General features: G+C 44.1%; 1 protein-coding gene across 2 annotated transcripts in view; it reads left to right on the top strand.

Annotated features, from left to right (window-relative positions):
* Window positions 1–18,518, top strand: part of LOC149319250 (parapinopsin-like) — a 107,158-nt gene that overhangs the window by 30,342 nt on the left and 58,298 nt on the right. For both annotated transcript variants that reach the window (XM_089511376.1, XM_089511377.1), the window contains exon 3: window positions 4,774–5,099. In XM_089511376.1, coding sequence (XP_089367502.1) covers window positions 4,774–5,099 — 326 coding nt within the window. The remainder of the gene's footprint in view (window positions 1–4,773; window positions 5,100–18,518) is intronic.

Genomic DNA, 18,518 nt, shown 5'->3' with positions numbered 1-18,518 from the left:
TGGAGGAAAAAAAATGTTCCTTCCCTATCCCCGCACTGACCCATTTATAGGATGCATGGGGCCATAATGGTTCCAATCCACACTCCAGGGTGATTCTCTGCAGTAAAAAAAGTCCCTGTTTCTCCAAATCAGGCTAGCAACTCTGGACAATCCCTTGTGCCTGTGGACTGCATGCCATTGCAGGGATGGGGGTAGGAGTGTTGGCAGGTAGAAGAGGTCAGGAAGAGATACTCTGGGCCTGGCAAGGTGCTGACCCTGGGAAGTGTGTGGATAGTGCTGCCAGTATCAGCCTGTTATGGGTACCAGTTGTGTGGACAGCTCATTCTCCCTGTGAAATCAGAAACTGATAGTAAGCTTGTTTTTCAGTATGGACATGGCCCTAGATAATGCACTGGGATGGAGTTACTTTGAATGTTTCAGAGCACTCATCTACCTCATATTAGATGCTGTTGCTTTTCTAGAATGAATTTAGAATATAACTTTACTTCCCATGAACTGGGGCATCACTAGGTGTGGGTATGTTTGTGGGATGCATACCACATCAGGTGACATCCTAAGGATAGTGATACCACTGCTCCCCAAATGTCTGCCTTTTGGCAAAAATGTGCTATGGAGCTTAGCAAAAGAGAAGACATGGGTGGGCTGAGGTTCAGTGGACAGAGAAAGGAGAAGCCTCAATGTTTAAAACAATCTTTTTCTCTTTTAAAATTTTCTTTAAAAGCTTCACATCCTATTGAATTTTCAGTTTAACCACGTGAAATTATGTAAATGTAAATGCATTTAGGCTGTGCATATGATATTGTAATTTAAAGATATAATTTTAATTTTGCTAGTGGTTTGTCACAACAATTGCCATCACATTCATATATATACAGTGGAACCTCGGGATACGAAATACCCGGGTTACGAATTTTTCGGGACCCGAAAAAAACCCATAGGAAATTATTGATCCGGGTTACGAAAGTTTTTTCGGGTCCCGAAAAAACTTTTGGTGCTTTTCGGCGCGATTTTACACCAAATCGCGGCTTTTCCCCATTAGCGGCTATGGGGATTCGGCTTGCGAAAGCCGTTCGGGTTACGAAAGCGGCCGCGGAACGAATTAATTTCGTAACCCGAGGCTCTACTGTATAGGAATTATGATATACAGTATGAGTAACATTAATACAAACATATTACTTAGGATTCTGTATGGTGTGGTATGGGAGGAGGTCAATGGGGGTGTGATGCTAACCATAGTGATGCCATTGCCTGTGAACTCACCATTGAATCAGAACCTTCTTAATTCATCAGCACTCCTGCTGATAAATACATGCTTTTGTTTTGCCTTGTGTTTGTCATCTTTTTTTAACTCATAGGTTTAGTCTTGATTGTTTGCATTGGCATTTTCCTAAATATCAAAATAGGATGAATCATGAAAGGGCCTGCAAATGCCTTTGAAACTGGGGCACCATTAAATGATTTGCAAATCAATAAATGAGAGCATCTATCGATTCACAGCCAACACCACAATTATATATTGAAATAATCCATAGCAGACGCTGGTAGCTTTCAAATGCTTTTTTGTCCTTTCTGCTGTGGTTGTTTTTGAGCTGGAGCCCACAGTGTTTGTTTTTCTGTTAACTGGATAGGAATTTAATGCTACCATTTGGGTTCCTGTTCCAGTCTAAAAAGCTTCCTTTCTACGCAGTAGATTAAGAATTACTTTCCCAGAATACCTTAACTCTCTTCAACCATGTGGTATACTTCAGTACTGGGCATATAAGGGGGCATCTGAGAGCTTGCCAGATAGCCCTGACACTGACACACACACACACACACACACTGACACCAAGGTGGATAGGTATATTTGTTTCAGTGAGGGGAGCCCTAAGAACATGTATCTTTATGTACAAGTCCTGTTCCAAGTGACACTCCTGCCCTTAGGTGGTGATGATGTTGCAGGGCATGCATGATGCAGTCATGAGTTTTAAGGGGGCAAAATTAGCTGATATTTTCTCAGAAGCCCAATGATATGTTTCTTGCTGTTACCTGGGACCTTTAGCACTATGATCTGCTTTAACTGTCACAGTTCTACCTTGGGTTGGATTTACACTGTAGAATTAATGCAATTTGACACCTCTTTAACTGTCATGGCTCAGTGCTATGGAATTCGGGGAAGGGGGTTGTAGTTTTGTGAGGTATTTAGCTTTCTTGGTCAGAGAGATCTTGTGCCACAACAAACTACAAAATCAAGGATTCCATAGGATGAAGCCATGACAGTTAACGTGGCATCAAACTGCCTTAATTCTACAGTGTGGCATTTAGAACTCTCAGCCAGAGAGCTTTTGCCTCACCAAACCACAGACTTCATGATTCCACAAGATATTGCTGTCATAGTGCTATAATTGCTTAGGATGAAAAAGCCCCTGGATTTGGCAGAGATATAACACTTTGATGCTTAACCCAAGGAATCAGCTGCTACAGAGGCAATAAGATCCATATAGAATCCAGAATGACCTGTTCTTTGATAATTTACCCACAAGAAAGTCTCTGCCTCTTATATGTCAAGGGATGTTTACTTTTTTAAATCCAAAAATCATGTTAGATTAGGACCAGGTCACCCAATGAGTAGACTGGAGAACTAGACTTCAGTCTCCACAGTCCTAAGGCAGCACTCTGACTTCTACATGACACAGACTGGCATTTGTGGATTGCTTCTCAACACTTCATGTGTTGCAGTTGTCCTGTAAGCTCCATATTGCTTTCCCCATGTTGCAGATCTGAGCTGAGGCTTGCCAAAAGCTACCTCATGTTTTGTATATTTTTAACAACTGGAACATCTGAATTAAAGTACTACTTGGTTTACAGCTCACTTTCTTAACCAGTGTGCTATGTTGACTTTTAAAGGTAAAATACCTTTTTATACTCTCAGGATGGCAGCACTATTAGCAGCTATTCATGAGATTACCCCTTGAATTAAAGAATGTCTCATAGTTATGGGTGGAGCACAGACCATCTATGCCTCGGCCACAAGTTCATGTGATAATGTCCGGCCATAGACAGTACTATTGTGCTTTAGTTCCACATTTTACCCTCATTTAATAATCTCTGAAGATAAATATAGCTTGAAAATCTATCTCCCCCCCCCCCCCCCCCGACTTTAGCCAGACTAGCCTCTGGGATTTCTGGGATGTGTGATCCAAAGAAGGTTAACATTTTAAGCTCTAATTGCAGTGCCTTTCAGAGAAGCTACATGGTGTAGTGGCTTGAATTAAACTAGGACTCTTTCAGACCAGAGGTTAGATCCCTGCTGAGCCATGGATATCCTCTCAATGACTCTGAGCAAGTCATAATCTTTAAGGCTCAGAGAAAGCAATGACAAACCTGTTGAAGAAATCTTGGGGAGAAAACTCTATGAGAGAACCAACATAAGTCTAAGTCGACTTGAAGGCACATAATAACAGACATTGGCATGATTCAGGTGGAGTATATATTTTCAACGGCCTGGTAGATAGGTAGTTAAAAACCTATCAGTCATACCTTCTCCCTTTGTCCTTTCTCAGCTCTGCCCTACTGGGGGATAGTTTTTAAATTTTCATGATGGTCATCATTCAGCCTGTATTAGCTTCACATGGGTAAGAAAAAACTTTCTCTTCTTCACCAAAATGTTGATCCTCTTCCTTTCGGTCCACCTCCAATCTTTTTCTGTCTTTTGGCCTTTCCCTTCCTCCACTCTGGTGCTTGTTCTGCTTTTCTGTTTCATAACCTCCCCCCCCCCCCGCCCCCACTTGACCAGCCACAACCTCTCAGTCAGTCAGTCACACTCTCAATCTAGGTTGTCATGTTCTAGTTCCAAAAATCCAGGCAAGCATATTTCCATATTAAGCAGATTATGTCATCATTACGCAAACCATGTGGTGAGTCCTAAAAATGTTGACAAGTGCACCCACCCACAGCTGATTTTCTAGATAGACACTACTTTCAATGTTGTTTTATCAGTAGAAAACAAAAAAGTGGTGTTTTTTTTAGTTTTTTTGACTATAAGGTAGGGGTGAATAATCTGCAGCTCAGGTGTTTTGTCCACCACCCTGACCCCTTCCTTTGCTGTCTGTTCTTCACAAAGCAAGTATACTTTTAAGAGCTTCAGGTGATTCAAATAACATGTATAGCTTTCTGAAGAATGAAGATTCCATGAAGTTCAGAATCTTCCTTGAGGCATCTGAAATAACTGTGCTTGTGTTCAGCATCATGTTTATTGGTATTCTACTTGTCCATTGTGAAACTATTCTCCATGTGACCTACAGTAACATTAGAAAAAAGTTACCTAATACCAGTGATGTATTCAAGTCTTTTAATCCAAGTCTCAAGTCAAGTCTCAGGTCTCTATCTTCAAGCCTCAAGTTGAGTCTCAAGTCTTTGCAAGAAACATTAAAGTCAAGTCTCTGCTTTAACTGACATGACTCTAGCCTATAGAATCCTGGGATTTGTAATTTAGTAAAGCACCAGAGCTCTCAGAGAACCCTGAATATCTTGTTGCCAAAGGGAATGTGTTTCCATTGAGACAGATCCTTTGACTTTTGAAGATTTGCTTTATAGGAGAATAATTATTGGAAACTTTAAAAACAGATCATTAAATAAATAATAAAAAAGAATAATATACTGTTTGATTCTAGCATATTAAATGCAGAGATTGGCAAAATGAATTTCCCTTGACATTCTAATCCAGTCTTGTGCCATGTGAAGAAAACCTAGACTAACTCTCAAATTTCTGCTTTTCTTTCTTTTCTTTTGCAGGCATCGTATCTCTGATCTCACTGGCCATTCTGTCTTATGAACGTTACAGCACTCTTACGCTCACCAATAAACGTGGCTCTGACTACCAAAAAGCCCTGCTTGGAGTTGGTGGCTCCTGGCTTTATTCTCTGATTTGGACTGTACCACCTCTAGTTGGCTGGAGCAGCTATGGACTAGAGGGGGCAGGCACCAGTTGTTCGGTCCGATGGACTTCTGAAACACCAGAGTCAGTGTCCTATATCATCTGTCTCTTCATATTCTGCTTAGCCATTCCAGTCATGGTCATGATTTACTGCTATGCACGTCTCTTTTATGCTGTCAAACAGGTAAGTGTGTTATTGGCTAAATCAGCTGTTTTTACTGTGGGAATGACTGGCCAGGACTTCATGGGGTATTCCTGCTGCTTTCTCCAGCAGAATCAAGACTTTCTTCCCTTCTCGTCTTATTCTGTGGGACCAAAATCCTGGATGGTTTCCCGGCTGTCTGGGACAGATTTTTACAGTTCACTGGGGACTGCAAGATGGAACAGGGGATTTCCTCCCCACAATACTTTTGGTGGAAGTAGTGAGTTCAAGTTAAAGTACACCACTGAATCCTGTCCCTTGTATGGTCCATTCTTGCCATCTACAATGTGTTTATTGCTATGCCATCAGGATGGCTTCAATTTAGGGCAACCCTATGAATGGGAAACCTCCAAGATACAAATTACCAACAGCCCTGCTCAGGTTTTGCAAACTTGGGTCCTTGCCTTCTTTGATTGAATCAGTCTCCCAAAAATTTGGTCTTTCTCCTTTTCAATTAATGTCTTTTTGAGTGAGTCGTGTTATCAGACCATGTGTCCAAAATGAGATAATCCCAGTTTCATCATTTTATTTTTTCCCAAGAGTCCAGGTTTGATTTGCTTAGGACCCATTTATTTGTCTTTTTAGCAATCCATGGTATCCAGAGAACTTTGTTCTAGCACCACATTTCAAATGAGTTGAATTTCTTTCAGTCAGCTTTCTTCACTCAATATAGTAGAGTATTATACAGTACTTATGTTTAAAAATGAATTATGATACAGGCTTCAAAGAATATAGTCTTCTCTCTTTTCATCCTAGGTCAGAGTGTGCATTTATACTGTAGAAGAAAAGCAGTTTGACACCACTGTAACTTCCATGGGTCCATTTTACAGAATCCTGGGATTTGTAGTTTTGTGAGGCACCAACACTCTCTAGCAGTGAAGGCTAAAGACCTTTTAAATTACAAATCCAAAGATTCCATAAAAAGGAAGCTACAGCACTTAAGGTGGGGTCAAACTGCATTATTTCTAGATGCATCCTTACTCTTATGAAGAACTTACTTGAGAGCAACTCTCAGTCCACTCAGTAGCCCTTATTTGATGACAAGAAACCTGCAGCCCTCCAGATGTTGGATATGGTTTCCATAATCATTGGCTATTCTGGCTGGTGGCAGTGGGATTTTTGTTTCAAACTGGTCATTGTACCTGCTTGATATATTTATTACATTGATACAATCTGTACAACCAGAGGCCACGGTAACTTTGGCGGGATACAGACGGGCAAAAAGGGGTGTATTCATGACGTCATGAAGGTAGAGCCTTCAGACGGCCCTTACCTGAATGCCGTCATGAACACGCCGCCCGCACGCCCCAAGCGGGAAGAGGCGGCATTAAAAAGGTGCTGCTTTTTTCCGCTTCTTTTTGATTTGCGGCGTACGTGCGCAGCTCCGTCTGTAAGCTGCTGCACCGGTACGTCAGAATTGCTACGCTGCAAATATAAGTTGCCCGTTTAAAAGCTCCGTGTCAGCTGCGTCGCATAATGGGTCGGGGTCCGGGACATGCGTGGTTTGCAGTCAAGCTTTAATTACAACGTCCGCTGCCATGCAGCTGTGGAAGCTGCGGCAAAGCTGTTGCGCATTTTAAGTCTCGTAACCCTAACCCTAGAGCTCCATGTGCGCATGCGTTGCTGGAATCGCGGGAAGTTGTAAGTTTTGCCGGCGGATGTTTTGGTTGTAGAAAGTGATAAGGGAAAGTTTGGAATTTAAAGTGACCCCCTACACACATTCCTGCGCCATTTTCACCTGGGAACGGGCACAGTTCGGCTGCTCCTGGCACAGCTGTGCGGCGGCTCCCCTTTGCCACCAGGCAGGATGGCACAGCCATCCACCAGCACCCCGAAAAAAGGCAGGGGGACGTCTTGGTCTCATACTGAGACGGCTGACCTCATAGCTATATGGTCCCAGCCAAACATTTTGCAGAAACTGGAGCAGTCCTACCTGAATGCTGACACATATCGAGAAGTGGAAGAAGCCATGAGAGCTGCTGCACCGGTACACCAGAATTGCTACGCCGCTAATTTAAGTTGCCCATTTAAAAGCTCCGTGTCTGCTGCGTCGCATAATGAGTTGGGGTCTTGGAACATGCTCAGTTTGCAGTCAGGCTTTAATTGCAGCGTCCGCTGCCATGCAGGTGTGGAAGCTGCGGCACAGCTGCAGCGCATTTTAAGACTCGTAACCCTAACCCTAACCCTAACCCTAACCCTAACCCTAACCCTAGAGCAACATGTACGCATGCGCTGCTTGGAAAGTTTGGACTTTAAAGTGAACCCCTACACACATTCCTGTGCCATTTTCACCTAACAATAAAAACCGCTAAAACTGTAAATATTTACATATGTACAAGGGAGGTGATGGGGGATGGCAGGGGGACAGCGGTGGCAGCGGAGACAGCTGTAGCTGTGCATTGCAGATTCAGCAGGGGCGCGGGGACCAAAGGAGAGGAGGCATCCATGATGCTGGTGACACTGGCAAAGTGCAAGCGGACAAGGATGCCAACACCAGCTGATCACCAGCTGGCAGGAGACCACCTTTGTTCTTGGGCAGAGCGGGGGGAAAAGTTTTAAAGGGGCTTGGGCACTTTAAATGTGCCCATAGGCTTTCTGCCGCCGCTGCTTAGCGCTGCAGCTGCGTAGCTGCGCATCCGCCAGCCGGCAAAGGAAAAAAAAAAGCCCCATTTTTGGCCGCCCGTGAGGAGGGGCAGACAGTCCCGCAGGGAGCTCATGGAAAGGGCACTGGGATTTCAAGAGATGGCACTAGGATTTCAAGAGAGGACACTGGGAGTTCAAGAGAGGAACCTAGAAGTTAATGTGAGGGCACTGGGATTTCAAGAGAGGAACCTAGAAGTGCAAGTGAGGGCAGTGGAAGTTCAAGAGAGGGCCGTTCAGAACCAGGAGAGATCAATAGACAGGTCAGACCAGGAGCAGAGGCGACTCAACACCACCTTGGAAGCCCAGACTGTTCTGATGGGGCAAATGCTGGAGCTCATGAGGGGAGGGCAGGGTGGCCCGAGACGCAGAAGGGTACGTAGGGAGCAGGGTGGAAGAGGCAGGGCTGTCCCCAGGGTCGTGGACGAAGGGGTTGAGCAGCAGGAGCCCCCAGCAAGAGCTGGAAGAGCCAGGGCTGTCCCCAGGGTTGTGGAGGAAGGAGTAGGGCAGCAGGAGCCCCCAGCAAGAGCAATCCTTCCAGCTGAGGAGCAGGGAGTTGCCATGGAGGTGGAGTTGTCTCAGCAGCCTCTTGCTGGGCCATCCTCCAGCCTCTTCAGTGACTCTGTGGCAGTCCCACCGCCCACACCCCGCCCCCAAAGGCAAAGGGCAACTAGAGGGGGCCTGGGATCAAGGGGCAGGGAGCACTGACAAGGCACTAGGTCCCATGATGTCCCATAAAGACATCATTTCGCCTCCCAGGGCATGTGTTCCCTCCCAGCCCTATCTACTCTAGTCTACCCTTCCTGTTCTCTCCTCCCACCAGGCCTGGCTCACTGGTCCCCAAACCAGCAATGTCCAAACTCTGTCCTTCCAGGCGTTTGGACTTCATCTCCCAGAATCCCCAGCCACCTTGCCCTGTGCTCTGGGATTCTGGGAGATGAAGTCCAAACGCCTGGAAGGACAGAGTTTGGAGATTGCTACCTCCCAGCACTCCTGCCTAGCTTTAGACTGCACAGTTGCGCCTAAGCTGTCACATTCACACTCACAGCCACACTGCCGCAGTTGCGCATAATGAACCACACAATTTTTTTTTAAAAAATAAAGATTTTTATTAACAATAACAATAAAAATCTTATTTACAACTATTTACAAAGGGAAGGGGGAGGGTGAAGGGGGTGGTGGTGAAGGGGGGATGGCAGAGGGGGCAGGGGAGGGAAGCTGCTTCAGGGAGGGGGAGATGGGGGTGGGGCGGGCAGTCAGCGGAGGATCTCCAGCTGGTTCCTCTCTATGGCCTCCACTCTCTCCCCCAGCTTCTGGATCGCCGCCTCCATAGCAGAGAGCCTCCTCTCCGTCCGGTTTTCTGTGGGGGGAAAAGAAAGAGGATGGTTAGGGTCAGCCTGTGGAGCCCATCACCCACTCCCACAGGCAGGGTTTCTGGGTGCCCCCGCTCCCTTCCCTGGGTTCACCTCCGCACTTACCTTGCTGCCGGGCTTGGAGGACTCGATCCAGGGTCCTGGCATCGAGGGCCAAGTCCCCTGGCTCCCCTGGCAGGCGGCGGCTCGGGCCAGGCTCCTCAGCGGCGGCGACAGCAGCAAGGACTTCAAGCCCTGCAAAAGAGGAAGAAAAGGCCCAAGTTACCATGCTGGCATGGCAGAGGAGGGCACAAGTGTCGTGGGGGCTGCAGTCAGGCAACCCCCACCCCTCACCCTGGGGACCTACCTGCCGCCAGAGGAGCCTGCTCTGGCTGCGGAGGGGCCACAGCAGCTGGTCCTGGCTGTGGCCCACCCTCGGGGACATCCTCGTCCCCCGAGGATGGTGGAGAGGGCAACCTGGCACGGTGCCCTCCCTCCCTCCGCCTCCGCCTCGGCCGCATGCCTGCAGAAGGGAAGAGGAGGGATGGCATTGGCACCGTGCAGGAAGGAGAGGAGGGCAAGGGAAGGGTCAAGGAGGGGAGGACAGGGCATGGCAAGAGCTCTGGCTTACCTGGAGGACGGCGATCTTCCGGTCTGGGCCTATCTCCCCTGACCCACAGGTCCTTCAGCCGCGAGAAGAATGGTGGCCGCCTGTCAACCGGGGGGTGCTCCCCGAAGTCTTTGAGGGTTTCGAAGAAAGATGCCTTCAGAGTTTTAAACTTTACTCTGCACTGATGCATCTTTCTTCGAAACCCTCGCTCTTCGAGGGCACGGGATGCCTGGAGAAAATACCCCCGGTTCGGCTTGTTGATGCTGGCCATCACCCTTCGAGTGGCTGCCTGCGGCATCAGGGAGTCCAGGAGGATCCCGACCTCCTCATCGGTCCAGTAGGCCATGCGGATCGGGACCCTCCTGCGTGGCTCTGCCATCTTGATCGCCGTCCTGGGGTCTTGCACAGTTGCGCACGGGTATATATGGGCACCTGCGGCTCAGGGCCGTTAGGCCAAGGTGGTCCTAGGCCAATGAAAGCTTTCAGAGGAGCAGTTTGAATCTCTCCCCCAATAGATGCCCTCTGGGTGCCCTATTGATACATTCAAATGGGCCATTAGGAAACCTTGAATTTGAGGGGGATTGATACATTGTCAAAGGGGCAATTGGCAGTTGGAGCTGATGTATCTTTTTCACCCAGGAAAACAGGCGCCAGGAGACCTTTTGTGTGTGTGTGGTTGTGTGTGTCCCCCTCAGGCACGTGGCAAAACATACCCACAGCACAGATCAGGAATGATAGGCAGACTCAAACTGTGGATAATGGGATACATTTATTCATGTGCTTATGCTATTACAGAACATTGCACTCTGACATCACAGATGATGGCACAGGAGCCATCCTTCAGATTCTCCTTGTCAGAAAAAAATCTGCCAGGGCATTCCTCACAGTCTCCCCTGCTGCCTTCTTGGCATCCTCTTCATCCGCCGTGATTGCTCCCAGGGTGGGCAGCACAAAACGGCGCCTATATCGCATGCCCTCATCCAGGACCCTGTCCTTGGTCTCACAGATGTTGTGCAGAATGACGCATGATGCCAGGATGGGCACCACGTTCTCCTCTGCCACGTTCTTGGGCAGGGCGGGGAAAAAAGTTTTAAAGGGGCTTGGGCGCTTTAAATGTGCCCATAGGCTTTCTGCCGCTGCTGCTTAGCGCTGCAGCTGCGCAGCTGCGCATCCGCCAGCCGGCAAAGGAAAAAAAAAAGCCGCGGTTTGGGCCACCCGTGCGGAAGCTGCCCCTTTCTTTGTGGCGTCCTCCGAGGCGGCGGTATAGAAGCTACGGGTCCGAAACGGACCCAGGTGAGGCGTCTTCACTGCCCCCCGTGTGGAAGCCCCGACACCTGAAGCACGCCCCCGGGGCGGGCGGTCTGGAGGCTCCGTATTCAGCAGAATACACCTCTAAGACGTCTTCTCCTGCCCGTCTGTATCCCGCCTTTGATATTGTTCTCAGTCTGTTTGCCATCCTACAAGTTTACGAGGCCAGCCATAGCTAGCTTCAGCACCAGAGTTACATTAACTATTCTCTTGGTTTATTTCTTCTAAGTAAAACATGCAGACAATCAGAATACACATACATATATATAGTGTAATATGTGTGAGTGTGCATGTATATGTGTGTATGAGAGAGACTGAGATTGAGATTGCCTGGTTTAATTCAATGAATTTCATTCATTCGGTGCATTTGCAGATTTGGTCTCCTTCTGAGAGCTGAATTGCCCTGATGAATATATTGTATGTTGTTTTTTAAATGTTGAGAGTGGACCATTACATTGTTATTTTTCTTTTCTGTACCAACAGCCATAAAATGTGACATAATAATGATATACTCATACCATTATATTTATTTGAAGTTTCTATTGTGTGTTACACACAGAGAGATCACTTTTTAAGTAGAATAGGGAAATCACTTAAAAAGTGATATCACTATGATGATTCCACTATTTGTCTTGTCATATATATTGCCTGAAGTGGAAAGGATGGCACATTGATGCTAGACCTGAAATGTATACCTCTTTTTAGCTGCTATTATTGAGATTGCTTGAATGTTCTCTGCTTTGCAGGTAATAGGCTTTTTGTGACTATTGAGAATTTTATATTGTGGTCTTACTGGCCATATACTATAAGTTTTAAAAACACTGCAGTTGTTGAACATGGTACCTGTTTCTTTTAAACACACACACACATGTTTATATATATACTTCATCTATTTGTTTTTGAGAATAACCATTTCCAGCATCCATAAACAATACCAGAAAAATCTCTTATATGTGTTATTTTAAGTAACATTGGAAAATACAAAACAGTTCAATTTACCCGTAAAACAACCTTATTTTCAAAGGGATATGGGGATTATACCCCAGTACATGTAGAAATAATTGGATTTGGGAAGGCTGCTTTAAGCTGTTGAAAGTCCCATTCAAGTTAAACCTGGTATCTTTAACTGCCCCTGGATGCAAAATGGCAAACAGTGCAACAAGTACAATGCAAGTGTGGATTATTTTAGCAAAGCTTGTGTTTTTCAGAGCACAAACTTTGAGCTAAATTTTGGTGTGTGTGTGAGAGAGAGCTACACTTAACAACATTAATCTTAAGGGAATGAGCCAGCAGAACTTCTAGACCCATTTCTTGAACAGAAAAGGTAAAAATAATGTGTCTATCACAGAAAAACTCGGTGCAAAATAGACAGGCAAAAATGCCGGCTTGGGGCTGGCCTGGGGATGTGGTGTTTAGAGGACGCATGCCCCGACATGCCCACAAGCTGGCGTCATATGGCTCACCCGCCCAGACAGTGGGTAGCATTGCAGCGCTCCAGCAATGCAGTCTTAATATGCTGCATGCTGCAGAAGTAGTGAAAACCTGTGGTGGTGGTGAAAAGGGAACCCTTTTGCTGGCTCAAAAAAGGAGTGGCATTTTGACACTCCTTTTTGAGCCAGAAAAAAGCCAGATCGGGGCCGCAACATGTGGTTGCCATGGCCCCGATCCAGTGCTCAAAGGGGTGGTATAGAGCTGCCCCTTTACAGCCATCTGTTTCGGGTATCACTCCCATCTAGGTAATGGAATCTCCACCAATGAATGAGCTTCATCTGACATCTGTTTAAACATTTGCATGGATGTCGTATTGATGATGGAGCAAGCTTTTCTGCTGCTCCAGAGACTAGGGACTTTATCACATGGGGGCTTACCATGAATAAATCATTGTCTTGGCCTCAGAGGAAGGCAAAGGCAAAATCCCTCTGAAAAATCTTGCGAAGAAAACTCTGTGATACATTTGCCTTAGGGTCACCATAAGTCAGAAACAATTTGAAGGCACACATGAATAAGAAAAAGAAGAGGCAGTGATGTAGTGATTTGAGTGTTGAACTAGGACACTGGGAAACCAGTGTTCAGATCCCCACTTGGCCATAGAAACCCATTGGGTGGCTGTGGGCATGTTGCACTCTATTAGCCTTAGAGGAAGGCAATAGCAAACCACCTCTGAACAAATCTTAGCATGAAAACCCATGATAGAGTTACCTTAGGGTCTCCACAAGCTGGAAATAACAACTACAAGAAGAGTAAAAACAGATAAAGAGATATCATATGTATGTATAAACAGCAAATTAGCAATCAGACAGAAAGAAGAGGCATCATAAAAGAAAATGTAGAAAGAATGGGAAATATTAAGGGAAATAAATATGACCCGGAGACAGAGCTTTAGGAAATAATCAAAGTATTAAAAGGGAGGATTAGCTCAATAGCTTAGGTGTTTAAAAGGCATAAAGTTCTTTTATAAGAGACAGAGCCCAACCTATAAGCTCTTAGAAGCAAAATGGAAAGATGAGAGAAACAAAGCCTAAGCCATGCATAGAACAATGCACAGAAAAAGATGAAAGTGCAAAATTAAGGGCAGGAATGAGTGAACTGAATTATGAATAAGGAAATCATATATTAAATTGAAATGCTACCAAAGGAAACAGAAAAACAAACAAAATCTGATTTTTTAAATTAACTCATAGTCTGTGTAGTGAAGGTACCTCCCTCAGACATTCAAGAAGGTGCCCCTTCCTCCCATTTAGCTGCTCTTCTTTAATCTCTTGATTTTAGATTATAATTGAAACAATGTAGCTTACTAAATCAATTTTGAAATTGCCTCGAAGGAAGTTTGTAAGAAACATTTTTGTTAAACTTTATCAGTATCCAAGTGTAAGGATTGATTTTAAGGAAAAGTGTGAAATATCTTTAGCAGTTAAGGGTAAATAGGTTCTTGTAGCTTTGTATTCTGATTAAAAACATAAATCTGGGGAATGTGCGGGAGTTCCCACCTCCTCTTTACCCTCCTATGGGGGCAAAGTTAGTTCTGAGTCTACGTGGCACAAAGCACAGTTTCCTAGTTCAGAGGAAATGACAAACAATAGTTTGTTGCAAGCAATATATATATATATATATATATATATATATGTCAGGGATGATGGGAGTTGTAGCTCTTCACCTCTTGCTCGAACTCACCACCTTGTTGCGCACCGACGCTGACCAGTTTTGGCCAGTGGATAAAGCTTTGCTCTAAAGCAGCAGAGTTACAGAGAATAGGCTGAAGACCCTGACAAACTCTCCAAGCCTTCTCACTCTTGCTTCCACAGAAGTCTTCCCACTTCTTCAGGATTCAGCTGGCTCTTGTATCTTCACCCAAGACACCAGACAACTCAGTAGTCTTATATAAAAGATCTACTTTATTCTACTATATACAGCTCCAAAACTATCCAACACAACAATACTCCTCACTACTCCAATACTCCCAACTACTACCCACTACTACCCACAAAACACACTGGGATTCATAGTCATTAATATAGTCCTTGGATCATACCACCCACTCTTGTCAGTTTCCACCCAGTGGGCGTGTACATCCACTCTCATTGGTTCTCTTGTTTCTACCCAGATTTGATGATTTCATCATCTCAGCCTTGACCACTTAACAATTTTCAGGTGTGTTCAATTATCCACTTTGCTTTTCTTGTCCTTGGCATTCAGGACTTGTTAATTCCATTATCTTTTACACCTGTGTGGTTGCTACTTGCTTCTGCTGAGTCACCCTGACTCTCACATACATGTTTTATTTCAATCACTGTATGTCCCATGTTGCTTTTTTCCTTAACAATCCCCTCCGAAATAAAATATTGTATGTGGCTTACATTGTCATTCCAACCATTTGTGTCAACCTTTCATGTTTTTCTACTGTCAGTGCTTTTGTAAACAAATCTGCAATGTTATTTTGTGTTTCTATGTATCTTAACTCTATTTCTCCTTTTTGAACCATGTCTCTTACATTTTGGTACCTTACACCCACATATTTGGTTCTGTTTTTCAAACTTTCTGTTTCAGCCATTGCTATGCATGATTGCGAATCTTCTTGAATTTCTACTGGTACTCTGAAATTTTCGTTTAGGTCAATTAACAATTGTTCAATCCATTGTACCTCGTTCACAATTTCGTTCAATGCTGCAAATTCTGCTTCAGTTGTGCTTAACGCTACGTTTGTTTGTTTTCTGCTTCTCCATACTATGGGACTTTCACTATATTTGATGATCATTCCTGTAACTGACTTCTTGTCTCCTGATTCTGATGCAAACGAACTGTCTACAAAACAATCTAAATCTGCGTTACTGCTTCTGATGATTAACCTTTTGTCTATAGTCCCTTTCAAATATCTTAACAAGTGTTTCACAGCTGTCCAATCCTCAACCTTAGGATCACAAAGTCTTCTAGATAAAACGTTAATGGAATACGAAATGTCTGGTCTAGTGTGGCAAGAAATGAATTGTAGAGATCCTATGATGCTCCTGAAAAAAGTCTTGTCCTCAAAATCTCTGGTTGTTGGCTGAGAAACGAAACCAGTTGTCATTGGAGCTTTAACTATTTTAGCATTCTGTAGTCCACACTTTTCAATCAAGTTCTCTATCTTTTTTCTCTGACTTAACAAACAATGTCCATCTTGTGTCCACTCAACATTGATGCCTAAATAAGACTTCAACAAACCTAGATCCTTTAAAACAAACTTTTCTGAGAATTCTCTCTTTACTGACTCTATTTCGTGTTTTGACTTTGCTGCCATGCACAAGTCATCCACATAAATCACTAGCACTATGTCTCCTTTTGTATAAACACAAGCATCTGCCACGCTTCTTTTGTATCCTAACTTAACCAACTCATCATTAATGCACAAATTCCATGCTCTGGCACTCTGTTTTAAACCATACAATGCCTTCTTCAATCTATAAACTTTCTGACTTCCATTCTCTTCAAAACCTTGTGGCTGTTCCATAAAAATTTCTTCTTCCAAATTTGCATTTAAATAAGCTGTCTCAAAATCAAAATGTTCCACAACTAAATTCCTCCTTGCTGCTACAGCTAATACCATTCTCAAACTTTCTGGCTTTGCTGTTGGAGAATAAGTCTTATCAAAGTTCTCATACTGTTGTTGTGCAAAACCCTTAGCTACCAATCTTGCCTTGTACTTAATGCTTCCATCAGGCATTTCCTTTCTCTTATATACCCATTTACAACCAATCACTTTCTTATCTCTGGGTCTATCAACAACTTCAAAAACATCTTTGTTCACCAGGCAACTAAATTCACTATCCATTGCTTCACACCATCTTTCTTGTTCTTCCCTAGAAAAGGTCTCCAGCTCTTCAAAACTCTCAGGCTCTTCTATTACTGTACAAGCTCTTGCCTGTGTCACAACAAATCTATCTGGTGACTTTCTAACTCTGTGACTTCGCCTGGGTATGAATTCTGTCGTTCTGCCTCTTTCCTCATCACTGTCTGCACTAGTTGATGTTGTCTTTCTGCTAAACCTTTTGTCTTCTGTCATCCTAGTGGTTACTGGTCTTGTTTGTGTCTCCTCATCTGAGGTACTACCACTACTGCTAGTAGAGGCTTCTGGCTTGACTGAAACCCCTCTGTTTCCTGAAGTTGGTTCAGTCTGGGCTTCTTGCTCACTTGAGCTTCCTAGCCTCAAGAACACTTCTTTGTTGGCATGCAGCTTGTCCCAGCCAGCATGTCTTTCAAAATTTGCAGACCTGGAGTACTGTACTTCTCTTCCTCCCAAAAGAAATTTATAACTATTCCCTGAATATCCTAGAAACCTTAGCCTTTTGCTTTTTGGTTCTCCTTTTCTTCTAAAACAGGCAGGTATGTACACATGTGCATATTGTCCAAACACTCTTAGATATTTGAAATTTGGCACTCTCCCATACAAAACCCTGTAGGGAATGTCTTCAATCTCTGAATGAAACAGTCTATTGCTTATATGTATTGCAGTCAGCGTAGCTTCACCCCAAAAGCTTTCACCTACGCCTGCATCTGCCATCAAACACGCAGAAATCCTTTTGATGTCCTGGATTTTTCTTTCTGCTAATCCATCCTCATTTGGACAAGCAGGATTGGTGGTTTCATGTCTTATCCCCACCTTCTGAAACCAATTGTACAGTTGGTTATTTAAAAATTCGCCACCTCTGTCTGTAACAATTGTCCCAACTTGGCTATCAAACTGTCTTTCCACCATTCTTACCCATGCTTTCAAACTTTGCCCAGCGTCAGACTTATTTTTCAATATTCTTACAAAAGCATATCTTGAAAATCTATCCACAATTACTAGAAAATATTTGCTTCCTCCTAAAGACAAACAATTAGCTTGGGCTACATCAGCATGTACAAACTGAAATGGTCTTTGAGCAATTCTCTTGGATTTCTTTGCTACTGGAAAAGCTCTGACCTTGACTTGATTACAAACTGTACAGTCTAAATGATTTTTACATTCTGCCACTTTTAGATCTGGACACATGCTTATTAAACTTTTTAAACACTTAAAACTTGCATGGCCAAACTTTCTGTGGAGCTCATGTATGCAGTCTTTGTGCAACGGCACATTATCAATATTGTTAGCATTCTCAACTTTATAATTATCAACATTTTCCTCCAGGAAATAAAGCTTATCCTTTTTCAAACCTATACCACGCAGTTCCCCATTCAATGTTATTTTACACAAGTTCTTTTCAAATGTGACTATGTAGTCTCTGTCTGTTAATTTGCTCACTGATAACAAGTTGTTTTCTAATTCCTTAACATGCAAAACATCATTAAAGTTTTCTTTCAACCCTGGAATGTAAACTGTTCCCATTTGATTTACAGTATTAAGCTCATTCCCATCAGCCAAAACTACAGCATCTACATTGGCTGGCTTTCTATCACTAATTAAGTTAATGTTGTTACACATAGAGGACGAAGCTCCTGAATCTACAAGCCATTTGGAGTTTGCTTTTTGTTTTTCTTTGATCATGGTCACAAACCCCTTATTATTATTTCTATTGTCCTTCAAAAATGGTGGCTTGGACTGCTTCTTCCACTGGTCGTGCCGAGGTTGCCACCTGCTCTCTTGCTTGCTTCTATCAGCAGCCAACTGCTTGCATTGCCTCTGCAAATGTCCTATCTTTTTACAGTAAAAACATCTCCGTTGCTCCCTCGAAGAAGCTGCCTGGACCAGCCCACGCACATCAGGCTTGGCTTGCTCTCTTGGCACAGTCTTAGAAGTTGCTGCGTCATCTCTCTCAGACTGTCTCCTCTGATTCTCTTCCAGAATTCTGGCCACAACTAAGTCTCTCGTTAATTCTTCAGTTGGTAAGTTCTGCAGAGCATTGGTAATGTTGCCCCAAGTAGGGTCTAGGGATTCAATTAATATGTAACACTGTTGTTCTCTGCTTATTTCAACACCCACCTCTCAGCTCAGCCTGGACAAATAAATCTTGCATCGTTCTCAAATGCTGTATT

Source organism: Sceloporus occidentalis, unplaced genomic scaffold (genome assembly GCF_023333645.1).
Source record: "Sceloporus occidentalis isolate IW3139 unplaced genomic scaffold, rSceOcc1.0.p SCAF_2, whole genome shotgun sequence".
Classification (NCBI taxonomy): domain Eukaryota; kingdom Metazoa; phylum Chordata; class Lepidosauria; order Squamata; family Phrynosomatidae; genus Sceloporus; species Sceloporus occidentalis.
Note: the sequence above shows the minus strand (reverse complement) of the source record. Positions and strands in the feature narration are given on the sequence as shown.